The following is a 27,190-nucleotide window of genomic DNA, read 5'->3' as shown; positions in this document are numbered from 1 at the left end:
CTCCGTCTTGTGTACTGGAGGGGAACACATCGCCACAGGGAAGTAACTTCCTCTGATTGACCACAGGATGGCAGTATAGCTAATATATTGACAGTAAAAGAAGCCCAACTGGGCTGACATGTCTATATAAAACAGGAAAATACAGACTTTTTAAGATATATATATATTTCTGTGGTGACTAATCATATTTTGGCATCAGTGTTTTTTAACATCACTGTTTGAAGTGTGTGTGTGTGTGTGTGTGTGTGTGTGTGTGTGTGTGTGTGTGTGTGTGTGTGCGTGCGTGTGTATGAGAGAGAGAGAGACAGATAGAGAGAGAGAGAGAGAGAGAGAGAGAGAGAGAGAGAGACGGGGGGGACAGTCTGAGAGCAGGAGAGGACTCAGAGATAGGTTACAGATGCGCTTTAAAGTCGATATTTCATCTCAGATCCAATCCTAGTATCACATGTTTTCCCTACACGTTACGTCTTGATTAGGTTATTGGCACATCCCGCATGCTGGTTGGTTGAGAGACAATCATCCCATCGCGGTGAAACAAACTCGGCTCGCTGTACAACGAGGAGGAGGAAGAAGAGAGGGACGGAGCGCATCGTGTCTGCACACAACGCTTTCATTTTTTTTGTCAAATAAAGAGGCTTTTTGACAATAGCCGGCACGGACTGTAAGGGGCTGTGGAGGAGGTGAACAAGTGCGATGATGACGGGCAAATCTGTGAAAGACGTTGACAGATACCAGACTGTCCTCAACTCTTTATTAGCGCTGGAGGAGAATAAATTCTGCGCTGACTGCGAATCGAAAGGTAGGTGATTGTCCTGTGTCGGTGTCTGTTGATGGAGCACAGCCTCCCAATGGTCAGCGCATGAGTCGACCCTCTCTCTCTCTCCCTCTCTTTCGTTTACTACGATAGAAAATGCGGCGTTGCATTCATCATCCCTCGACCAATTACGTTGTACTATGGTGCAAGACACGGGGGCCACATCCTCACAAGGCTGGAGCATGGCATGCAGCTACATCATGCCAAGTTCCAACAAGTAAGAGGTTATCCAAGGGAGCTAGGGCCACAAGTGTTTAAGGCTTTTATCTATATGTATGTAGAAATGGTAATTGAACAACCATGTTTCAGGATAAAATTAGTGAATGTAATTAATAGTGACAGTTAATGCAACTCCTAGGACACTGCAAGACCTCCTAAGGCTTCCTGAACACTAGTTTGGAAACCACATCAGACATTGAGACACCTGTTCTGACTTTGAGTCACCCTGAACAGACTGTTCCTGCAGTGCAGAAGGTGACACAGGGCAGCTTAATTCTTAACAACAAGCCACTACAATATTATCACATTGTAATGGTCTTAAAGGGAGCTACTGCAAGTCTACGGTGTCCAGTAATGAGTGGTAGTTTAAGATTGATTGAGTTGAGACTAATTGAGGCTGTTGTGACATCATTCTGTACTGTCCTTCATGGGTTTTTTTTAAAATATCTTGGGATGTTCGTATATTATCCTTCAGCAACCCCTATCCCTAAAATCTGTTATAAATCTGATATCTTTTTTATCTAGAACTAGATAAATATGTGTGTCCATGAGAAGTGACCCCTCAGTCTGTTTGTAGCCTTGACAAGAGGCCTTGAATTATGTCATCAGCTATTTGCTGAACCAGTTTTGCCATACTGGTGGGTAAACACTGCTGTTTTGCTCACAAATAGACCAAGAATGATTCGAGTGGGAGGGTGACAATATTGAAGGCTAAATGCTAAAAACAAATTTATATAAATATGTGTGTGTGCATTTATACAACAGGTCTGCACACAGATAAACACTTGACAAGCAGTTTTGAATCCCTGGAGACAAATCTCAGGAGTCACTCAACAAGTCACAGTCTCTACTGACAGTAATTGTCTTCATCAGAGACTTGTCATATGTTTCTTCCTACAAAATCATTTGCTTTCTTGCAGGTTATGTGTGATTTTAGTAGCAACAGATGTATTTTAAACATTATCTTGTTTATGTATCAGCCCATTTGATGCCAGTATCTTTAATAGTGCATCCAAGGAGAGGGCAGCTTTCCAGTGTCCTATGCTAGATTTCATGCTGATGTAATTGAATGGCACTACTGGTGTCGAGAGTGATGAGATTGGCCTCGTGACGCCATAATGTCGTCCGAGAAATGATTCAACGGCGCAGCTGCATCTCCCTCAGTTTCCACTTCCACATGACGGGCACCGCTCCCACCTCAGTCGTACGTTCTCAAGTGGGAGTGAAGGCCCTGCATGCAAATCACTGCAGGCTGTCATGCAGGGGGACGCCCTTAGGATTCCTTATGAAAACTTTATGAATGAGTAAGCAGCTTTCCATTTTTAACAGGAAGTGCAGCGTATTCTGTGGTAGACGCTGCGTTCAGGTTCATATTTCAGTTTGCTGCTGGATAGACAGACACAGTGAAAAGATATTGAGTATTGAAAACGTTGAAATCAATAAGCTATGTTAGCTTTTCACTGGATTCATGTAGCAGAGTGTGTCAAACATTTCTAATGTGTGGTACAAACACGTGTGCACAGGATTACACTCAGATAGGTAGACAGCAGACAGGTTTTTTTTCTTACCTCCAGTAAGTGACCTTAGTCTCAATGCTACCGCTCAGTCTATGCTTTAAATTCAATTTGGATGAAGGCCGTCACGATCCAGGTCTTGTGTCTGTTCTTTTATAAATCTGGTGCTGCATTTCTGTATCTCTTTTGTCTGTATTTACCTGCCAAAGGGGGATCTTGGGTGCTGATGCTAGCATCACAAATATTTAATAAGAGACAGTGCACAGGTCAGGTGGTTGGTGAAAAAGAAAACAATTGTCAATACAGATGGAGAGCGCATTATTTGCCTTTGGACAGGCATCCTTGTGTAACATAACTGATACAAACTCAAAGAATACCTTGGTCTTAAATTGATTTCACCAAAAAAAGTTAAGTTTTAGCTCATGAAAAATCTGAAATCCATTTGCCACAATGTCTAGTGAGCCAAAAATGAATGTCAAGCTTAGTTTAAATAATGTGACAGTTCAATGCAAACATACGTTATCTGCACCTGAGGTCTTGTGTGTTCCCTGCTTAATTTTCCTGTTTAAACACAAAACCTCCCTATTAGAAGTGATATGAAGTTACATGAAATCTTGTCTTAAACACATACTGTATATGCACGTATTGGACAGAAACCACCTATTATTTTGCATAAATTTGACAGTTCACAGTAGAGAGTGATCAGAGAGATAAGGAGAAAGATAGAGGAAGAGGGAAATGACATATGATGACAACATCCTGGTTGGATTCGTGCTGGAGACACCAGAACACCCTGAATGCTTCGTTTTACAATACAAGGTTTTGTTGCAGTCCACGGCCTTTGGATGGTCTTTTAATAAGATATAAAAAGACTCTTCTGGCACTTGTGACTGTTCAGAAGTTAATTTCAAAAAGCACTGTGTGATCAGGCTCTTGCAGCTTATCTGAAGGCATGACTATTAAACTGCAGTCAACAAACGCAAAGAAAATAAATATTAAGACACGATTTTGGCATTTTCTGGTCCAAGTCAGTGACATGCAGAAAGTGAAAGGGCATTGAAATAATTCAAGTCAGATTTTTGTTAAGAACAAGCTCTCTTTGATATCTCACATCTCACTAACCTGTCTCTTTTCTCTTTCTCACACACTCAAACACAAGCAATCATCCAGCATGCCTTTGCATTGCTTTTTGGATTGGCGTGACTTGACTGTGCAACAAACTGGTCTCATTAGACTACAGATGAGATTAGGAGTTAGGGGAGAAAATAGCAACCACACACACACACACACACACACACACACACACACACACACACACACACACATACACACATATGTTAAGGATGCTGAACCTGCTTTAAAATTATTTAGTTTATTACTATAATTGTAAGCTTTTTTCTGTTAAATATGTGGAAAAGGATGTTCTGCATTTATTATTTAACTACATGCTGTAATATACTGATGGAGAGGTGACACATCAGTCTGATTTCCCACCTTTTTTCATGTAACTGTGCTACTGAACAGACTGTCACTATACTGTAATCTCAGTTGATGCTTAGAAAGGCATTTTACCTCCTTCCTGAGTAGCACATTTATCTTGAATCTGTAAGTGTTACTCTTCTGTGCATTGGATAACAAGCATACACACTAAACCACACACGTGCACACATACACACGTGCACTCCTCAAACACATCCGTTCCCTCCCTTTCCCTTCTCTCAAATCAGGCTTTTGGCCATATGGCAGTTTGATGTAATCTTGTTTGCTTTGACATAGATCACTGTGCATTTATCACCTCCCTCCCTCTGGGTGATTGAAGAGGAAGTGGCTAGATGTATGTGGCTAAGAGTGTGCTCACAACAGCACGTGAAAACATATGGAAACACACAAACAGAGCTATCAGGCAATCCATATCAGCGTTTACTGTACAGATATCACAGCAATCTAACAATATCTCTGCTTTTTGACCCAACTTCCTGTCTTTCTCTTTGTCTCTTTTCCTCTGTACCACATGACGTATTATATATATGTTTGTTTTTTCATCACTTCCTCACAATGTGACACTTCTACTGTACATCCTTAATAACAGGAAATAATGAAGGGATGACTGAGGGAGGCTGAGACAGGTGCATAATGTAGTCAACACTTCTACCTCTAGCTTCAGTCTCAAGGGGCTGTGTGTTTGCATATGTGTGTGTGTGTGTGTGTTTGTGTATGTGTGTGTGTGTGTGTGTTTGCGCTTGCATAAAAGCCTACCTCCTTTATTGTCTCTATTGTACTTGTGTTTACGTACACACCAGGCCCAGGTTGCCATGGAGATATCACCTGGCGATGTCATGCCTTATCCCTTTACCACCACCACCACCATCACCACCATCACCACCCAGCACCCCCCCTCCCTTAACACTCCTTAATCTTATCCAATCAGAAGCCAGCAGGGATTTTCATTGAAACAAGGAGGTGATTGGATGTTTGTGTCCAGAATCACACAGTGCCAAGGAGAGGGTGGCACAATAGTAATGTTTACTGCGTATTTAAGTTTATATGCTTCTCTAATGAGCTGCCATGGCCGTATTAATTCCCTGGGCAAAAGTAAGCTTCTGGACCCGGTTAAAACCCTTGTTCCTCTAACTCTCTGTTCAGTGTTTGCAACATGCAAGTAGAGTATCAGCTGAAATACTGTCTTAAAAATACATTTTGATATATGGTACCTCTGTAGACCAATGCCTGAACCTCTTAAGGCCTGTATCATGTCATTGGTGCCCATATTCCCAAACAAAGTTAGAATTAATCAAGTTACTATAAACCCTGGGTTTTTGGGGGACAGTCTGGGGCCCGCAGGCAGTCTACCCTGGTTGGTAATCCAACATTGTAGAACTATGGGTAATAGAAAAACACACAAAAAATATGATAATGTCAAACACACAAGACATTTTAATAGTTTGCCAAGGCTTGGATTATCTGTTATGCCAAAGTTACACGGAAATTGCCTCACCATTGTACAGGAAGTTGACAAAATACCAGAAACAGCTTGCAATAAATTGCGACAGCACATTCTCAAAAATGACCATTGAGTCAAAACAACTCGCTTTCACAAAGTTTGCGGTTATTTCAGCAAGTGTTGTGTTATATATTACACCAACAGTAGCTTTCAAGTGAAAAATGGTCGTGTTTTTCTTGTTTTTCTTATCTCTCTTGTTTATGGATTGCAGTGAATAATCGTTATAATAAAAGATTTGTATTGCACTCGTTTACAGATTACAATGTGCTCTAACAGCCATGCAAACACACAATTCCAGCATTACATAAATAATACTATAATAACTGCAGAAGGTACAACAATAACAACAGTAATAGGATCAAATGAAGCATAAAAGCAAATTTGACAAGAACCAGATTTTGAAGCTTACAGTGATTGTGAGTGTCTTACTCATCCTTTGATGTATAACCCATTCAACCTCAATGACTCACCTGCAGGATCATAGTCGTGCTCCTCACATTGTGACACAGATGGTGGGGGTGTATTAGTAAATTATCTATTGGGGTCCATCTGCTTAGCTTAGACTGGGACTGGGTCACTTGGTGGCTCCGGGGTTTCTGGATGGGTTTAGGTGCTGAGGGGCTGGGTAATGGAAGTGGAGGACGAGTGTGTGCATATGTGAGTGTGTGTTTGTGTGGTGGTGTAGGAGGGCATAGGATCCAATGATGACTGAGGCTCTGTGGGATTAACTGGGTGCATGCAGAGAGCACCGTTTATCCTTGTGGGATATAGGCTAATGAGCCATATGCCCCCTTTCGTGCACGTGTGTGCATGAATAAATGTATTTGTGTGACATGTGCAAATGTATTTGTGTGTCACCACAGGTGTGTATGAGAAAAAGCACCCCTGGGAAGGGAGAGGATGGCACAATTAAATCCAAGACTTATTTCCAAAGTGTTTCTGATGTTAATATAGCAAAGATGCGGGAGTACAGATTGCAAGGGGACATCATACTGTCAAACAAACCAACACAATTACCTATATCATTACCAATACAGTCACTCCAAGTCAAACATATATATATATATATATATATATATATATATATATATATATATATATATATATATAACTAACTATCAAGTTACACTGTTTACACTGACAAGTTTTCCATAAACCAGAATTTCACCTCTCTAAAATGTTTTATTTTTTTAATACAGAAAAGTAACTCATATCTATATGCTGGCACCACAGAGGTACCCATGTCGGGGTTGAACCTCTGCAAGCACAAGTCTCATGGGCATGATGTTCCCCAACCCTATGAAGGAAGTCTTTGAGATACTCAGGGGCTCTGTTGGTATAAGTGTGACGTACCACACTGAGTTGAGTTGTTGGAAGTGTCTGAATAGCTAATTTTCCCAGACCTTCAAACCACAAAGAGAATGAATAGTCATAGCAACTCGAAGCAACTCAAAGCAATACGATTGGCTCCAAAAACACGAAAAACCTTGTTCACTTGTTCACTTTTTCCAGGCAGCATCTTTTAAGGGATAGTTTGGATTTTTTGAAGTGGGGTTGTATGAGGTAGTTATCCATAGTCAGTGTACTACCTGCAGTAGATGAGGATCGACACCCCTCCAGTTTGGAGAAGCAGGCAGGAGAACCAGCATGGAAGCTAAGCAATGTACTGCTGTAGACGGGGCCAGCAGCAAAATGTATTTTAGCCACCTAAAAAAAAGCAATATCAGTTTAAGTGTTCGCTATATTTACAATATTTTTGCTTTACCTTGCCATCAGACTGACCTTTCCTTTGGCATTATATTTTCTGTATTATGCCGCAGTAGCACTTTCTGACCCAAACAGCTGATCTGCGGTAATACAGTGTGTGGCATGCATAGGAATATGGAAGTTCTACAGTTGAGAAAATGTAGTGCCAAAGTAAAGGGCTGTCTGACAGCAAGATAAAGTGGCAAAAATATTCTAAATATGGTATACAATTGATTTTTTTAGGTGGCTAAAATACGTTTTGCTGCTGGCCCTATCCATAGCAGTACAGTGCTTAGCTTCCATGCCGGTACTCCTGCCTGCTTCTCCAAACTGGTGGGGGTGCTGACCCAAATCTACTGCAGGTAGTACACTGACTATGAATAACTACCTCATAGGTCCCCACTTCAAAAAATCCGAACTATCCCTTTAAAGCCACGCTTTCTCTGGCCAGACTACTGTCTAACAAACATCCTACTGTAAATAACAAACTACTGTAGAAAAAATCCAACCATCTAAGACAACGCTGTTGTGTTTGTGCTTGTTAATGCATCATGCTCTATTTCCATATTTAGGATGAGCAAATATCCTCAAAAGTTTGATAAGTGATAAGGTTACCTTCCAGGCGGCCATTGATTTCAATATGCCATGAAAATCTACTAGCAGGCTCTTGAAACTTGTTTGAATTGTTTAATCCAGCACATTAGTTTTTTTAACATTCACATTGAGGTATTGTAGTACATACTTTTCAAATCAATTAACACATAAATGACATGAACAGTTTTACTACACAATGATAACATAAAATTTGTCTCAGAGGGTTTCACCTCAACATATTTTGCGAGTCTCCTAATTGAATTCTATACCACATGAAAATTAATGGAAATCAATGACTGCCCAGATCCATCTATCTATCTATCTATCTATCTATCTATCTATCTATCTATATATTAGACGTGTATGAGATAGATATGTTGAGGGTAAGGAGTAAGAGATCGAATGTAGTCAGTAAAGGTCCTCACAAGTGCTATAATACAATGAATATGTGTGCGCAGGTGAGTGACAGAGAGGTTCATTATAGATCTGTGTTTGCGCTCCCTGCTCGTCATACCCCCTGTACATCCCAGCAGGACATCAAACAGCTAAAGTCCACCATTTGATGACTATAAAAATCCCATCTTGTTTGTCTCTGTATTTGGCTCTGGCCCTGGCTCTGCCTTCTCCTCCCCTGATGTGCTTCAAGCTGCATGTTTGACAACCACAACCACAGTCATTTTTTTGCCAGGATGATTCATCAATTGCCTATGCAAACCCTCTGCTTTTGGGTAGTTTGCCCTCTAAAAACTGAGGACAGATTTATCAGTTAAACTTGGGAGTATTTAATTATACCTCATAAGAGGTGTTGGTATTTGTTCTATGATGACAAAAAAGTAAAGAGGAAGCTTACTCAACACTGTAGAAATGCACACTGCATTGCAAACCCTGTAATACAGAGAATTTGATTTGTAAAGATTGTTTTGTTCAATTTTTCATTCCCATTTTAGACATCTATTCCTCCTACTCTCTTCCTGCTATATCTGTTCAAAGTACCTGGAGGTGTGCTTTGTTTCTGGACAAACATACTGTATATAGGCACTTTTTTCAAGCACTGCATTGATTGCCACCAAAGAGGTTGCTGTGGTGCAGTGCACAGGTGTGATTCACTTTACATGTCTACCATGTAAAAACATCTCAGGCAGGGCTAACCTTCCGCTCTGTCCACCTTTCTCCTCTTGGACTCACTTGGTCGACATGCTACTTAACACACTTGAGCATCAGGACTCCAAACATCCAAAATACCCTGCTACAAGTAGATTAGACCTATTAGACCTGGTGCTAAAGTAAAAGTCAGGGGTCCCCAAAGTCAGTAGGATACATCCTCTGATAACCATGAATGTCTGTCGAGGCCATCAAGTAGATGTTGAGATATTTCACTGGATAAGTGAAAACTTTGTCCTGCTGGTGACTCTAGACGAAAAGTCAGAGGATCACCAATGTTGCAAGGTCCCATCCTCTGGAAGCCATGAATGTCTGTCAAATTTCATGACTATCCAACAAATAATTGATGAGATATTTCAGTCAGGACCAAAGTGGTGGACATACCAAGACCGAAATTGCCATCACTGGTACAATCTCTGAACCCATTGGCTATTTTCTGATGACAATTTAGCCTGTGGGGGCAATGGCCAATCTTTCAGGGCTTCCGGTGTAGCCAGCGGATATCCAAGCCAAGACTTCCTCTTCTGCGTGCCAGTCATTGTTTAGAGTCTGATTGGCAACTTGAGATGCATAAATGGAGTTGGAGTTGAGAGACAATGTCTACGACTGGATTGTTTCACAAGTAGCCAGTTTACACTCAGTTAACAGTTTAAAACCAAACAAACAATCATACGTTTTGTAGGCATTTTAGGTCCAGACGACATTTTGGCCAATGCATTCCGCCTCTTTCACTCCCTACACAAACTGTTTACCTGCATGCAACCAAAGCATGTTCCTGTAGAAATCGCCAGAACGTTAATGTAAGCCAGAACACTTTCAATCCCAAAATCTTGTCCCTTGCCTACAGATTCTGCATTCATATACAGATATCTGTTTATACAGATTATCACTAGTATGACTAAAAAGAGAGAGAAAATCAGTACAATGGAAACGCAAACGAACACAACGGTGGCTGCAACTGGGCGAAAGCCCAGAAAGTAAGGGTGGAGAATGTAATAGAAAGGGAGAATTAGAACTGTGTGAGAGAGATATGGATGGACAGGGGAGAAGAGGAGGAAGGCGGTGGTAGTGAATGAAAGAGATAAGAATTGGTGGCCAAAACACAGAGGGAGCATTAGAATAAGGATGAAGAGGACAAACTAATTCCTGTGTTCAGGGAGTTCCACACAATTGACAATCTCCTTCTTTCTCTGTGTCAGTGCCAGTGTTTACAGTGGTTAAGCAGGCTTTGCAGAGTAATTTACTATTATTAGCCAGCATGACAGCTAATGCTGCAGCCAGACGGTCAGGATAATGGACATACACTGTCAGTCTGGTGACCCTATGTTTATGCTTTCTGGTTTGCTCTCTGTACTGTTGATTGTATTTTTGCTTCAGTCTGTGCCTGTGCCTTTCCCAATTTAAAAACTGTACAATCCAGACCCACATGAAGCATCAGATCCAGTCTTATGATTGCTTCCCAATGATGCACACAGAATAACAGCTTCTTTTAGCTCAGTTCAGGATGCAACCAAGACAAGGGGCTATTATTTGACTCTGAACCCAGACGCAGTGTTTCCGTAGCTGCGGTAAAGAGGAAGGTTTTGCATGTTTTCTCTTCTGAAAAGTCAACTTCCTCTTTCATTTGCATAGAATGGCCTTTCTTAAACACTGCACTGGGACTTAGGCTTACAGGAGAAGTCCAATGTGAAATTCAAATTGAAAGCTGCTCTTCCATCTAGTGGTGTAAATGCCACAGTGCAACAGCTTCTCACAAGGTTGCAAGCAAGGATTCATAATGGAGATGAGTGGAGAGGTGGAGACAGAGGCAGAGTGGTTCAGCCAACTGGAGTGAGCGAGGGAGGGGGAAGAGGGAAGAGGGGAGGAGGAGGGGCAAGAGGAGAGAGGGATGTAGGGAGAGAGTGGCGCCAAGCACCAGTATTCTCTTTGAAGCTAACTGTATTCTCTGAAGAGGACGGTTGCATAATTTGAGCAGAAAAAATAGCCTGACTGTTGTTTTTATTTCCCCTCTCCCAGAGTTGCCTGTTCAGGGAAGGATCATGATAGCTCTGCAGATAGAAGGAAGATACACAGAGGCATACACACTATATCAAGCTTAAACCTATTCAGCATGGGGGTGAACATGGGACACTCAAATACATCCATTAAGACACATGTGACAATAAGATGGACAAAATGGCCCACGCAGAAAACCATGCGCCCACACACACAGGCTCATGACCAAATGAGTAATCATCCCTGCAGGTATCCAGGCTCTGAGTGCGTGTGTTAGAGTGACTCTCCACTCCGCTTCTCTCCTCTCAGTCTCAGTTATATAGGCTAACCCTCCTATTGGATCCTATTATGTGTCAGGACACCACATGACTTACACAGGATTAGATGTGTTCCCTGCTGAATTCAAACTCATAATTGAGGTCTCAGGCTTGTCTCTCTATAATTGGACTAAAATTAATCAGACTTTTTCTCATCATTCTTCAGTCTCATCACACAGTCTTCTCTTCCACTTACTCCACTTCTCTATTATACCTTTAGATTCACTCTCAGTCTTCTCTCTTAGTTTTTAGTTTCATCACCCCAGTTATTTTATTGGCCTTAATACTGCAACAACTCTCCTTCTTCTGTCTCCGTTCTGTCAGGTCCGAGATGGGCATCCTGGAATTTGGGCATCTTCATCTGTATCCGATGTGCTGGTATTCATCGTAACCTTGGGGTCCACATCTCCAAGGTCAAGTCTGTCAACCTGGACCAGTGGACACAGGAGCAGGTCCAGGTCAGAGGTTGCAGACACAAGCATCAATATGGACAGGGGCTTCCTTGGCTTGGTGTTGATGTGTGATATACACAATATAAGATGATAAGATGACTAGATTTATGTATAATATACTGTCAAACATCACACCAGCAAATCCCAATCCTATAATGACACATGCTTTAAAGCAGTGGTTCCCAGCCTTTTTCCTTAAGGAACTCCTAATTAACCATTGAGTATTTTTTATCATATCATTATCAGGATTCCACCTCATTTTGTATTACTGACAAAACAACAGGAATACTTCCTGGGATATTGTATCTTTTCTCTACTAAACTGACTAACACTGTGAAAATGGTTTGTCCTCAGTGTGTTCAGGAGATGGGAAATGCCAAGGCCAAACGTCTCTATGAAGCATTCCTACCTGAGTGCTTCCAACGGCCTGAGACAGACCAGTCAGCAGAGATCTTCATCAGGGACAAGTATGATAAGAAGAAGTACATGGATAAGGTCATTGACATCCAGATGCTGAGGGTGAGTATGCAGAACAACAGATAAAAAGGATTCAGTCCCAGCATTGGCTAGAAATAACTTGGAGAGAGAGTGAATAAGTATTTGTTTTCTCTGTGTAGAAAGAAAAGAGCTGTGACAACATACCCAAGGAACCAGTTGTGTTTGAGAAAATGAAACTGGTAAGTACATCATACTGTAGCGTGTTCATACTGCTTGTATCAAGACATTAATGTAGAAGGACTGACCTCATCCTGTCCTTAAATTGTTTTTGGAGTAACTTAACCTTTTCTTATTAGAGTAGGAAGATTATAATTTCATCACTGCGGGAGCCTGGAGGAAAAGGATTTTGGATTCGTCAAGGCATACGTGTGGCATTAATTGTATCGACTTTTTTGTTATGACAGAAAAAAGACGTCAGCCCGAAGACAGATTCTCAGTCTGTTACGGACCTGCTTGGATTAGGTATTCTACGGCACACACACAACCACACACATATAGTCTATAATGCTAAGACTGCTGCATGATGGATTGTTTCTAGTACATCTAGTGTCTTTCCCAAAACTCACAGCAGCCAGAAAGCAAAACTTTTCAACCTGTATCCTTCTAATATCAGTTGATCTCAATTCTTGCTAAACTCTCAACAACTGACTCGATGTAGAACGTTGTCTTATTGCTTGTCTGGGGGCACACCAAACATCAGTTTTAGAATTTGAGGTATGATAAGACTTTATGTTGAAGAAACAGGTACATAAATGGATGAGTTGTGCTTAAAATAATCACAACCTTGCCTCCATCTACTAGATGTCCCTGCTCCAAGTCCTGCAGTGTCTAATGGTGGAGGATGTGTTCCAGACAGTAATAAGAGCCCAGCGGTGTCTAATCCAGCTCTGGCACACTCTGCCTTGGATCTCTTCAGCTCTCTGCCAGCCCCCTCTTCTGCTTCCTCCACAAAAACCACAGTATGAGATAACACACTTCACAATCTGCACACTGTCTGCTCTCCACAGAACTCTTATGTTTTTTTAATCTACCTCTGTATCTGTTTTCATTTGCCCTCTTTGGCAACCTTGCATCCTGCCATCTCTGTCTGTTCCTCTCTGTCCGTGCTGCCCTGCCTCTCCAGCCTGTTTCCAGCTCCTTGCCTCAGAGCAGAGTGACTGCCTCGGTGCCTGAAAACCTCAGTCTGTTCCTGGATCCGGCGGCCAAAGCAGGGGAAGGCACTGTCAAGAAACTGTCCAAGGACTCTATTCTCTCCCTGTACGGGTCCACCCCCTCAGTGCACGCCAGCAGTATGGCCACTCACGGTGAGAACTGAAGACTCTTCTCTCAGATGCTGTTTTCTCCATATCTCTGTGACTCCTCAGGTTGATGAGTTGAGAATGAACATCATTAATTGGTTACCATGTGCCAAAATGACTACTTTGTGTCTGTGATTGTTGTCAGCAGGGTTGTACATGAACCAAATGGGATACCCAACACACCCATACGGTTCATACCACTCCTTAGCCCAAGCAGGGGGCATGGGAGGCACCATGATGACATCACAGATGGCCATGATGGGACAGCAACAGAGCGGCATGATTGGAGTTCAACAAAACAGCATGATGGGACAGCAGAATGGCTTAATGGGTGCCCAGGGTGTCATGGCTCAGCCTAGCGGTGTTGTGGCGCCACCTTACATGACCCAAGGCATGATGGGACAGCAGCAAAGTGGAATGATGGTGCCACAACAGAACGGCATTATGGGACAGCAGCAGGGTGGGATGATGGTGCAGCAGCAGCAGCAGAGCGGGATGATGGGACATCAGCAGGTTGGAGGTTTGGCCTTGTTACCTCAGCAGCCGGTGTATGGAGTACATCAAGCCCAGCAGCTACAGTGGAATATTACCCAGGTGTGTGCATATTACCCACATAGTTTTCTTTTTATGACAATTTTGCAAAAATGGTAAAAGTGCTGTTAATAATAAAGCATTGTGTATGTTTTGGGCCCTTCAGGTGACTCAGCACATGGCCGGCATGAATCTCTACAACACCAAGGGCATGATGGGATACAGCAGTCAACAGATGGGAGGGTCAGCAACTCCTGGCTCAGCGCACATGACAGCACATGTCTGGAAATGATCTAATCTAACCTGAGAGTGGCGTAATGCCAGTAACCCACAAAACCGAGGGGGACCAGTTGTAGGGATCTGTGGACTAGACTCTCCATAAGACGTTTTCTAATGCAAGGGAGGAGGAGGAGGAGGAGACAAGAAAAAGGTTTGAGAAACCACTACTACCTCTCTTTCTCTCTCCTCACCCATGCTTCCTCTTCCTGTCTCATTCATGGCCATATTTTGCTGATTTCCATGCTTGCCTTCAGAACATTTTCGTATGACGACGTAGACAACAGGGTTCAGAGGCCACTGGTTAGGACTACACATTTTTCTTTGTACCTAGCCTTTATGTGAGTGTGTGTGCACGCGCACATCTGCTGTATGTGGGTGTTCACTAACTGTTTCAAAAAATAGTTTCGTTTTTTGAGAGTTTTACTGTTTTTTCTTACTTACTAATCAAAGTCAGAAAACACATGGATGCATTTTCTGTCTTTTGGTGTCTTTTGAAGGCAGTTTGAAGGTATTGAAGTTAGCCTAGCTCAGCTCAATTGGTCGATCTGCTTGAGTGCTGATGTTAATTAGAACAAGACGAATTTCCCCTAAAAGAAGTAACCTTGTTGTAAAGCTAAAGAAATCGAAATTACCATCCCAATTAGCTGGAACCAAGCCCCATTTGTAACCTCAGCACTTTGAATGTATTGAATGTTATTATTAAAATGTTAAAATGCTGCTGGTTAACAGTTTAAAATAGCATTTTTAATTTCGCCCCAAATGTTTGCGTAGGGAAAGCTATATGACCGAATCACAGAGTAATGTACAGAGTTGTGAGTCACAAATGGGGCTAGCTGCAACTATATTTGTAAAAGAGCAACTATATTTTTTCACGTATCATTTTAAAAATATGTTTCTCAACTTATAGGAGCTGCTGCTATATGTCTGACAGAAACATTCAGGAATCAAGCTAAAATAGGCTAGGCTAATCTCGCTAATCATCTCACCTTCAAGCTACATGTAGGAGTTAAAGACATTAATGAATCTGTCTGCATCTCTGTATGTAGGAAAAATTAGTAAAATCCAATAAAACTGAGATATCCCTTTCTAAATGCTTACTTAAATTTTTAAAAATCCCTTTATGTGTTGATAAGTTCCTAGATTCACACTGTAAGAGGCAAGTTAGAGCAGCTACAGTACAGAAACCTACCTAAACTGCCCTTAATTATGATGTCTTCTGCTCGATTTACCGAGGGCTTCTTTTAGAATCAATATCTAATCTAGATGTTAAGTGTCAAAAGTCCTAAATTGGATTTTTGGAGACCAAAGATCAACACTAGCTTTATTATGGTTGTACAATATTCCAATATGCTTTTTACTTCTGTATAGCCACTTAACTAGTGATTAGTAAAAAATTCAAACCTTTACCAGTATGTTTGGTCATACCTGCTCTCACAGGATGAATGTTTGAGCGAATCAATTCACTGTGCTATTACTTCAGCAATGGTGGGACACTTAAAAAGAAATCACTTGCATGCAACGTCATCACGTAAATGTTGAGTTGACGCTCACACACCTCAAGCTAAGAATCTACCTTGTACAATAGAGGCCTCAAATAAAGTTGAATGTCTGTAAATAAGAGAGAAATATATAGAGAGAGGTGGTGACAGAGACAAAAAAAAAAACAAAACAAAACCTTAAAGGTACTGATCAGTCATGTTTCAGATGCTTTCACTGAATTGCATGAAGAGAATGTTTATCTAGCTCTGATTGTATGTGCTGTATGTTTATTAAGATATCCGAATGTGTCTCTGGAATGTGTATCTCTGAATGTTTCTCTCTACGTGTCGATCCGTCTCTGACCAAGACCGACATGTAACAACAAAAAATCTTGATGAATGTGTGTCCTGAATGTGCTCACGATTGTACTACACTCGCTTTGAGTATACGCACCTGAGGTCTGTTTGTTTTTTGATATCTTTTCACCCTTGTCAAGCAATGTACACGTGTGTCTTTTGAATGTTCTGTGGTCGACAAGTTTGTGGCGAGTTGTTAAATACATCTATGTTTTACAGTAACTGTCTTACCGTTGAGTTAGGAGCAAACTGTGATGCATTTACAGGTCATTCCGGGGCGTTTACAATTCGGCCAAACCACGTTGTGAAGCAAAAAGTGATTGCATGTCCACAATCTGTCACCTCTGAATATTTAGTTAACCCTTCTACACGTCTCCCACACAAGCCCACACAAGCCATCTCTCTGTCCTGATTTATCTAGAAGTGTTTCTAAATATGTTCATTCTTATAAATGCATGAACCCATTAGTGTAAATAATCACAGTCTTTCCTTCTTTTTTTTTTCAAAGAAGCACTTTGGTGTTAAGTTGCCACTTTGAATATGGGTAGGTAAAAATGTAAGTGGTGCAGCTAAGAAAGAAATAAGTGAACACACACTGGCATAATGAGAGAAGGTTTCTGGTAATTGCTGCCAATAAACAAGCAGCACAGCCTTCTCAATTCAGAAACTCATTGTCTATTCCTGCCTGATGTTCCTTTTCAAATTTAGCTCATGCGGTGGCAGTTCAGGTAAGAGCTGGACAGAAGCAAGTCACCTTCCCTGCCAAGAGCAATATTACCATAAGAGAATGTGTCGTCCCTACATTATAACAGCAGATCTGTCATTTAGCAATGAGAAGTTTCTGGAAAAGCTGCGGAGATCCATCTCCGTGTGGGTGACGAAGGCTTCACTTTAGCTTTTTCATTTGCGGTTATCTTTAACTTTAGGTTGCTTGTAATTGGTTCCTTTTTTTGTTTGGTATATTTTCTGTGAAATAAAAGCAAATAAAGGAATGTATCTTTTTATGTACTTGTCAATCAAGATATTGTGTACTTTATTCTTTATCAGAATATCACTGTATAATATGTTTCTTAAACAAAGGTTGAACACGTACTTTACATTAGTTCTGCATTTTTCATATGCTTTGCTCCTTTGATTTCATGTGTACACGTTAGTCAATTCAATTTGAGAATATGGATGTAACATACGATATTTGTCTCTGTGAAAATATATAAAATAAATATGGTTTTGATTAAATTCTATACCTTGTGTTGATTTTAAATGTATAACCATGTGTCAACTTGTTTTTGACCACAGAGGGCAGCTTTTTAAAGCAAAAATAGCTCTAAAAAACATTACACTACATTCCCAGCACCAAACAGCCAATAGACATAGTTACCTACTAGCCGGTGAGCACAGTGGAGCATTTATGAGACAATTACACTCCAAATAAATGCTAATGTTGCTCTTTATATGCTGGATGTGTAAATAGGCAAGTGTTTGTTATCGCCATATCAACTTATAGTGATAATGCCTGTATTGTGTTTACATCCTGTTTCCGAGTGGCCAAAAAAACTGTTATTGCAGGTTAAAAAGCAGATTAATGAGATATACATTTTTTCAGAAGAATGAAGGTTAAAATACACAGCTGAGAAATGTTTGTGATTCAAATAAACTTTATTGACTTTGCGTCCAGATGTCAAAGGGCATGCAAATACAGGCTTCTGAATCCGAAATGTTCTTTTTTTTCTCAGTTTAGTTCTATTTTCTTACAAAACTACGTGCACCTTAAGTAATCAATTTTGCAGCGTACAAACCACAAAAATACCAGTTTTACATTATCAAATACTGCACATAGAAAACATTTACAAAGCACAGGTATAAAATTACAGCTCCCTTTTTCTTCTTTGCCATAAACTGCATCCTTTCATCAGACGGTCTGCTAGTATGCTTTGCCCTTTAAAACATACTCTGTGAACACTCCTTGGTGGAAAGGTTAAGGCCAGTTAGAGAAGACAACCACTTATCTACCAACACCAGCAATTTCACTGGGCTGAATGTTTTGTTTAACTCACCAAATGATTCCAGCCATCTTTACATTTCTATATGTGCTTGGGAATTTCATTATGTTCCATTAAATATAATCAAAACTATCAAAGAGTAAACTTTGTTTTGAGGGTCCATATTAGCAGTTAGTCAGGTTGTATTTAGGGCGTTTGCTGGGCTTGATAAGATGACGGTTGTCTTGACAGTGGGGAGGGGAGCTACAGTGGCCTTAATATAATCTGACAGACAGCTAAAAAGACAGGGTGGCTACTCAGGAAACTTGTGCTGTGACATTTATTAATGTGGATGAAGACAAACTGGCATATTCAGCAGCAAAACCTCGCAATTTGCCCATCAGCTCAGTAGTTTAAAAAAAACACTACAAGAAGATGTCTGTTTTGTTCTAGTTGACAGCTGCTACATTGGCAAACAGACATGTGGAATGCATGCGTCTTTAGAAAATGAAAGTACAATAAAAACTCAATAATAAAAATTTGTTGCTCATGGGGGGCTATCATAAGATAGCAGTAATTCACAATGCATTGCATGCTCTGTTGAGTCTAAATTGCTTTTAAGTGTCTGAAAATGGGATTTGACTTTATATCTCATTTGTCACAATGGTAAACTGATACAGATACAGTCTGAGGTCTCCACACCTTCGACTCTCAAGAGTGAGAAAGAGGCCGAGAGTGATGGCCCCAGCAATAGTAAGATGCTACAGCCCATGGTTATTGCCAGAAGAAGTATTTCAGAAAATGGAAGGCTAAGTCCATGCTACTTTAAGATGCTGCAGCATTTTTTGACAATTCTTTTGCATCTTAGTGATTTCTCAATGATGTGGTACTGGGTCAAATTGACTTCATCATTATTGTTGCTTGTCATTATCATAATTATCATTATAGTCATACCATCATAAAGATTAAATACAAGAAAATCATCAGAGTAACCATGCGTCAAACATTTTTGAGTACAAAGTACAAAAATCATAACAATCCCATCAGCTTGGTAGATAAATTGAAAAGTTAAATCGGTGCAGGGGGGGAATAGCAATCCTTCTGCTTGAAACCCATCATGGCGATTCAAATAAATAAATAAAAATGCATTTCGCCAGACAGAATTCATGCGTGTTTCAACCACGGAGCTGTTCTTTTAAATGGATACACAAAGAATAAGACATACAGTATACAGTACAGTTAAAGAAGGGGCTGCCTGAACCAATGCAGGCGAGGTCCCTGGAAAAGTCTTCAAAGAGACAGTATAGCAAACAAGATGACAAAAAAATTACACTCAGTTCAGGTGTAAGGATTAAGAAATACATTCATAAAACTATACATATACACATATATAACTTCAGTACAATATTTCAAGCAAAATACATTTGTCAAAACTTTCAGTTGTGTGCTACAATAGTGAAGCAATGTCTCCGACACAAAATAAGGCCATTGTAAACTGAACAAGCCCTCATTTTCGCAAAAAATCTAAAGGCAGGTTGTGCCCACGCCGCCTCTCTAACCTACTCCTCCTCCTCTGAAGAATTCCTTTCTCCTTACAAAAATAAACACATTTTCAACATAGCACTCAAGAGACAATTCAGGTTGATTGAGGATATGTTATAAATTTTTTGCACACGATAAAATTGGGTTGCAGAATGCTCAATGTGGATTTTAGAGAGAAGCAAGTGAGCGTATGGGTTTACACTTCAAGCATCCGCAGCCTTTACATTCAAACCTTAGAGCTTCTGTCAAATCAATAACATACAGCGTCTCCCTTTCTGAAACACAAGCTCTTCATGCTCCATGCTGTTTCCTGACGTTACAATAAACTCTTCTAAAGTGTCTGTCATCGACACCTTTCTGATTCAACCTGCTTTCATGCAGCTACCTTCACATTCACAAAAGTCTAAGCATAAAAACTCTCTGACAACAAGCTGTAACTCTGCCCCGCGATAGTTTACCCTGCTGCTTATGAGGCTTCCACCTTCTTTTTCAGCTTTATGATCATTTCTTCAACTTGCTTAAAACAATAGTCTGTGTCCAAGTAATTCAAATGACCATGTGGCGAGACAATGCATGGGAATTATGTGCATTTTTTTTCTAATCTATGATAAATGCCACAACAAGAGAAAAAAGGTGTTAATGTTCATATCTGAAAACCCTGATCCTTGAATTCTCTTCACTGTGGTCCACAATATGAGTGTTTTTTTAATAAATATCTACACATTTAAATCTCTCTCACTCACATCTTACCGCTCCGCCAATCATTATGCATCACGCAGCACAATAAACTTATTAAAAGACACACACCCACACTACACTTTGAAGAAAGGCAATATTTCCACTTTCCTTTTGGTTGCAGGAATAAAAGGATTTGGACAAATTTGGCAAATGCTCTCTGCCCTCTTAGAAACACGTCTTATAAGATAATTAGACATCACTTTGCATTGTCTCTTTCCCTACTTTCAATCAAAACTGTTAATGTTTTGGGCTAATCAATATACAGCAAAGGGACACACATACAGTCTCATACAAGCTCCAAAACATTGGAAATCACATGGAAAAATATTAACAGTTTTTTTTTTATAGAGGTTACAAAGGACTGAACATTCAGCAGTGAATAGGGATGTTATACAGGTTGAGAAACTTCTTAAGTTTTATGTTCTTTCCATTTTGTTTCACTCGCCAACCATTTATATATATATATATTTTTTTTTTTTGTCTTCTAAGATTCACAAAAGGCGCACACAGAAGAGAGTGTGTGCAAATACCAAGAGCATAAGTCCTTATTTTTACATCATGCCAGCTGTCCACAAAAATAGATACAAATTAATAAGGTACATAAAAGTACTTCATATACATGACCATACAGTTAAGGAATCGCTTCAAAACGTAAAGAAAATTGGAATCCATGACATTGCTGGTTCCTCTAAAAGGGTTGTATACATAGCGAGAGGTGTCATCATCATCCTCCCAAAAATTCAAGAATGCCAGAGATCCCTTTATCCAAAGTTTAAAGAGCGTTGAAACGTGAATTCTGTTGGTCTGAGGTGCTGCAGAGACGAAACGCCTCGGATTTTCCCTTTTTGCAGAAACATGAAGAGAGGAACGAACCGTACAGCTCAAAGAACATCTTAGCAGTCGATAGAACATATGGTGGTGTTAAAACCGAATATGAGCTTGTAAACACACTCAAGCTTTTAATAGCTTATAAGTTAAGACTGTTAACTCTCCTAGTACAACTAAAATATGACAGTCTTTAGTGTTTTTATCCATATACAAGGTTTGGTGTAGGTGTCAAGACAGACAGATTCACAACACTGAAGAGTATATTAAAAATCTTCATCATTAAATAAAACAGTAAACACCAGTAGCTCCGTTTGCTGTCAATGAAGACTCAACTGTTGCACATTTACTACAGCAGCCGACAGGTCAGTGTTACGTTTTTGAGAAAGACATTTTACTCTCAAAAAAGGAAAAAGTAAAACCATCTGTTGTCATTTCAACAAAAGGTCAAAATTGACAGTTTTAAAAATCGGTCTAACACAGATGCAAAAATTAAAAAAAATATTTTTCTGTCTTTAAAAGACATGACATTTAAAGTTTCTGGAGAGATTGAAATGTTACATATTCCTACTTTATCCTAGTCTATGTTGTTTTTTTCCTCCTAAGCATTTTCTTTGCAAATAATAATAAATGAATTGTCAAATCAGTGGCAGAACGTGCTACAGGTAAAGCTGACCTGTTCCAGTTGTTCTAGTGGGCCTTTCAATCAAATCTTAAAATACACTTGAGTTACATTTCCATGCTGGCATTCAATTAAAAGATTTAGAGATGCACAATGCAGTGTGACCAAATAAAATAAAATAACAATAATTTAACAGGTGGTCAACCACTGCAGTAATTCAAACAGAATACATATTTTACAGTAAAGTGCCATAAACATACTGCCTGACTCTGCTGAATGCTAATCATGCTGAAGATGTAGTCAGATTGACATATTGCACCTGAAACAAGTAAACTACTATATCCCGGCAGGCTGACAATCACCCTGCTGGCAAAGTAATACTGGCGTAAATAGTCGGATATCAAAAAGAAAAAAACTCATCTGGAATTAAATACATGTTTACACATTTACAGCAAAGGTTTGGTTACAGTAAGTGTGACAGAGAGGTGTGACCAAAGAGAAAGTCGGAGGGTTAAAGGTTGTACCAAGTGTGTGCGTGTTTGCCTGTGGTTGCATGTCTAGCTGTGATTTGAGCAAATGTGAAGAGAAACAGAGGCACATCCACCACTTTCCTGCTTCCTTCATCAATTAGGAAGAGTGCAAAAAGGAAAAAAGAAGATGACATCAAAATGGGAAATCAAAGGAAAGTTCAAACAAGTCTAGGTGCTGGTATACAGAGAGACTGACACTGTGGATAATACCCCGCTGGATGTGGAACACAAAAACCCCAGACTAGAGCTGGACACATTTCCCAGAACGCCTTTTGTGCTGAGTGCCCTATGGTACAACAGTCCAATACTCTGAAAATGAAGGCAGGATCAGAAATTTGTCCATCAGCAAAATGGGGTAGCTGGTTGGCTAATTTGGTTCTCCTCTTCTGCAGAATGGCGATGATAGCGCTCTCCCAGTCACCATCCTCCTCCCTAACTCAGTGCAGTGCTCTTTTCTCAGGACGGATCGCAAAATAAAGTGGCACTATACTCCTGTTACATTGGTCAAGGCAAGCTAAATAAAAAGATTGAAGCACTTTAAAATGTCTCTACAAGGGTCGCAAGCAAACATGCAGAATGCAGCCGATACATACATTAACACAAATAAGTATTTAACTATCTATCTATCTATATATATATATATATGTATATCTATATATAAACTCTGCCCTGTGAAAATTATAGAATAGCAGTGTTGCTACCTCACATAATAGCCATTATGTGAATATCCAAGCCTGTTGCCCAGGTATGTTTATGTGTTTGGCCTACCGTTCTCAGCTCATGTGTGTAGAGTGTATCTTCTTTTTTTGCATTACATCTAAGTCATTGACTCTGCTACATATCCATACTTTATATTGTATACTAGTTCACCTACTACTTATAGTAATAATAACAACAATAACAATTGCTTTGGTTTTAAAAAATAAAGTTTTTTTTTCTTAGTTTGGCATAGAGAGTTTAGAAACTGGCATCAGGATGGCCCTGGGATGAGTCGTGCCACGGAAATCTGGTATCTTGGAATGCGGAGCATGGCCCCTGGTGAATCGTTGCGTCATGGTGGGAAATGGTGAAATGGCAGGGTGAAAAATGCTACATGTTCTGGTTAATTATGTCTACTTCAAGTTGGAGTTGCTAACCGCTATCGCCACTAAAAACACTCATCAGTGAGTGAGAATGTGGGCGTACAGTAGAGTTTAATGTCCAGTATTAGATATGGCAGCATGTGTGTGTGTGTGTGTGTGTATGAATGTGAATGAGATCAGGTGTTATGTTTAGTGTATTTTCCTGCACAGATGCACATGGGTGTGTGTGTATGCCTACCTGTCTTGCGCTTTGAATACAGTCGTAGTGTATATACAGTACGTGTGTCCGTGTGTCTGCATGACTCTGCCTGTGCCCGTGCATGTGGGTGCGTACTGGGTGTCTAGGTGCACGAGGGGCTGGTGGCACTCTCCAGGGAGGACTGGGAGAGGCGTCTGGTGAGGGGTCCGATGCTGGGATCTGCCAGAGAGGAGGTAGGGAACAGCTTGTACCAGCCGCTGACTCTTGCAGACAGGTCCAAGTCCTCCAGGAGGATCTGGGCCATTCCCATGAAGCACTTGTGGTCCATACGCCCGTAATCCCCCCACACTATTACCTACAGAGAAGATGAGGCATGGGGAAAAAAATATAAAATTATACTGCAAGTGTAACACTGATATTTTAAAGCTGTCTGTATGCTGCGTTATCCAAGTCATGTTCTATATATATATAAAAAATCCCCTCTCTCATCCCCCTCCCATGGGGGGTGGTGGTGTGTCTTCCTCAAGCTTGGGTCCTCTACCAGGTATATATATCTATATCTATATCTATATATATATTTAGTTTTTGTTTGGATTATATGAGCAAGGTACAAAGTGATACAAGGTATTTATTAGTGAGTTTCAGAAATTCTGAAGGATTATGTCACCTTTGGACAGAGCCAGGCTAGCTGTTTTCCCTGTTTTCTGTTTGCATATTTTATGCTAGGCTAAGCTAACAGGCTGCCAGACAGATAGGAGAGTGATATTGATCTTCTCATCAAACATGGCGCCAAAAAGCGAATAAACATATTTACAAAAAATATCCAACTATTTCTTACTTTTCATAGATTCCCATAATAAAAAAATCAGCAGGACTTCCTTTACTCCTTCATGCCAGAATCCTCTTTCAAACAAAAATATGAAAATGCACTAATGAAAATTGCTATCTCAAGCCCATGTAATGGGATGTTTGAGAATGAGAGACAAATTCTCAGTCAGTTGGATTGGTTTTCAATGCAGTTTTGCTTTCACATAAGTTTTCTAGAAATAATGTCAATATCTTGAATAAGGCTGACCACCATACACTAGAAAATGCTAATAGATTTAAGAAAGTTATTTTTCCAAGTCAGTTTTCGTTGATGGGAGATGAAATTCTCTCAGTACCGGTGGAAGACCTGTTCCGATATTGTCAAATCTACAAGGAGTGTACAAGGAGAAATAAGGAAGGCAGGATGGAATATGGGAAAGAAAGAAAGAAGAAGAGGTGGAGGAGTGGCTTACCTGTAGGACTTTGCCCTGAGGACTCTCATCAAACAACAGAGCCTGCTGGTAGGTGGGGTCCAGAGTCTTCTTCACTACTTTGGTTTTCTTCTTAGCCAAGCACACGCCATTCTCCAGGACATACACCTTCACGTACGTCGCTGCAGACACAACATACAAAAAAAACAACAACAATGAAATTCCCACAAAGACATACAGGAAAAGCGTCTGACTCTATGACGCAAGCAGCAGATGAAGTCAGTTCACAGTACCTGGTATGTTCTTGGAACCGGGTTTGGGGGTCAACCCTCTGGCCTGGTTGACCTCCACCTCCAGCTGCCCTCCTCTGTCTACCACGCCTACATGGACATCCCCTTCAGAAAGAAAACACATTTCTTACAGTCTTATAAAAACTAAATCAGAAGCAAAAACCTAAAAGTACTGTTGAGTTCTGTTGGGTTTAGTTGACCCTTTTTTTGCAATAAACTTGGGTTCACTGAGGTTGCAATTGCTAGTATCTAACAGCAGAGGGTGAAACAGAGCTATAAGTCTGTCCTTCCAAACAGGCCAATGGTGGAGCACACTGCTCTGTTCAGTTGTTTTCCACAAGCAATGACCTTTGCATAAAAAATTTATATCTCATGCAAGAATAACTTGCTGAGTGAATATACTTGTATTTTTCTTGTATTGTGCTCCATTTTTAGACACTGCTGTATATCTGAATGTTTGTATATTTTCTATATTGGTTGATGTAGATATTTGAATTGGACTCTCATCCTATAGACTAGTCAGTTTAGATACTGCTCAATGATAACAGCATTTATTACCTCTGATTATCTGGTTGCTAATGAATTAAAATTGACTGTGGAGTGATATGCTGTTTTGTCAGTGTTTAACAGATGCTTCACACCTGAATCTTGCTGTTAGAGGGGTGTAAACACAATTAAATACTAGCAAAAAAAAAAAAAAAAAAAAAGACAAAATGATGCACATTAACTGCATGAATCACCACAAGAAAACTACTAGAGCAGAGTGAAACCGACTGGCATTCCTGGTCTACATTGCTGGTGGCTTACCCATGGGGGGTGTAGCTAGTGTTTGCCGGCCTACGATCTGAGCTGGGCCTAGTCCATCCAGAAAGTCACTGAACTGGCTCTCAGGCCCCAGGCGTGTGGTAGGGAAGACAAACCTGGCAGAGAAGTAACAGAATTAATACTGGCTTGCTGGCTTGCTGGCTGGCTGGATGGACTGATGGATGGATGGATTGATTGATTTGTACTGATGGATGGATGAATACTCACGTTCCATCTGAGCTGTTTGAGTTGGTGCTGCCGTCAGTGGAATCCTTGCTGCCCTGCCGTGTCACTCGGTTCCTCATCTCCACGGCAATGCCAGTCTCTGTGCTCCGTCGGATGGTGCTACGAAGCTTCTTCGTCCCACCGTCTGAAAAACACAGAGGTCACAGCTCAAGCTTTAACTGCCCTTTTTTCCACCAGGATAATCCACTAAGCCTAATAATCGGAGGAAGCCGGGGGCCTGTCTGATAAGGAAGTCAGGTGTTATGGAGAGCCGGCAAATATATGGTAAGCCATTCACGTGGACTAAATGATTTGAGGCCTTGTCTGAGAACCACAAATTTTCTTCTGCAGATGTTAAAATAATAGATGGCTCCAGTTTAATTTAGTAATTTAATTTAAAAGGAACAGTTTATGTCTGTGAGATGTGCTGTGCAAGAACTATCCACAATGTTTACTTTTTACTACTACTCTGGAAATGAAGACAAATTCAGGTTGGCCTTGAGAACAGACCATCTTGCCAGTGTTTATTTTGAAGCAAGTTCACTCAGGCGGGAAGGCAATCTCACCTAATATCCACTGGGATCTCCCTGCACTATTGGAAAATCTCTCCACTTCGTAGGTATTACTACAGCCCATTTTAGACACACAAAGCCCATTCACAATAACTGTTGTGTGTTGGGGGCAATAAGCTTTTTGGAGGACTTGCCAGACTCGCAAGGTAGAAACACACACAAACTGGCAGCAGTGTTGTGGTTGGCAGGGTAGAAAGAAAGTCATGAGGCTGAGCAGGGAGAGAGGGAGAGGGAAGGAGAGAGGGAGGAGTATTTAGGCTTTACAGCTCTGCTGACACTAGGAGAACGGG

General features: G+C 40.6%; 2 protein-coding genes across 2 annotated transcripts in view; one reads left to right on the top strand and one right to left on the bottom strand.

Moving 5' to 3' along the window:
- Positions 1-327: 327 nt before the first annotated feature.
- smap2 (small ArfGAP2) lies at positions 328-17,495 on the top strand. The gene is made up of 9 exons (XM_067611329.1): positions 328-799; positions 11,686-11,819; positions 12,168-12,332; positions 12,431-12,490; positions 12,716-12,773; positions 13,113-13,270; positions 13,435-13,615; positions 13,758-14,203; positions 14,307-17,495. The coding sequence occupies exons 1-9, from the start codon at positions 694-696 to the stop codon at positions 14,430-14,432; spliced, it is 1,434 nt and encodes a 477-aa protein (XP_067467430.1). The 5' UTR covers positions 328-693; the 3' UTR covers positions 14,433-17,495.
- Positions 17,496-17,912: 417 nt separating this feature from the next.
- rims3 (regulating synaptic membrane exocytosis 3) overlaps positions 17,913-27,190 on the bottom strand; it is a 39,103-nt gene continuing 29,825 nt past the window's right edge. Inside the window, exons 3-7 of the mRNA XM_067611328.1 lie at positions 26,332-26,473; positions 26,107-26,219; positions 25,303-25,404; positions 25,052-25,191; positions 17,913-24,126 (exon numbers count right to left, since the gene is read on the bottom strand). Coding sequence (XP_067467429.1) covers positions 23,914-24,126; positions 25,052-25,191; positions 25,303-25,404; positions 26,107-26,219; positions 26,332-26,473 — 710 coding nt within the window. The 3' untranslated portion in view covers positions 17,913-23,913. The remainder of the gene's footprint in view (positions 24,127-25,051; positions 25,192-25,302; positions 25,405-26,106; positions 26,220-26,331; positions 26,474-27,190) is intronic.

Source organism: Thunnus thynnus, chromosome 15, assembly GCF_963924715.1.
Source record: "Thunnus thynnus chromosome 15, fThuThy2.1, whole genome shotgun sequence".
Classification (NCBI taxonomy): domain Eukaryota; kingdom Metazoa; phylum Chordata; class Actinopteri; order Scombriformes; family Scombridae; genus Thunnus; species Thunnus thynnus.
This window is presented reverse-complemented; position numbering and strand designations above follow the sequence as displayed.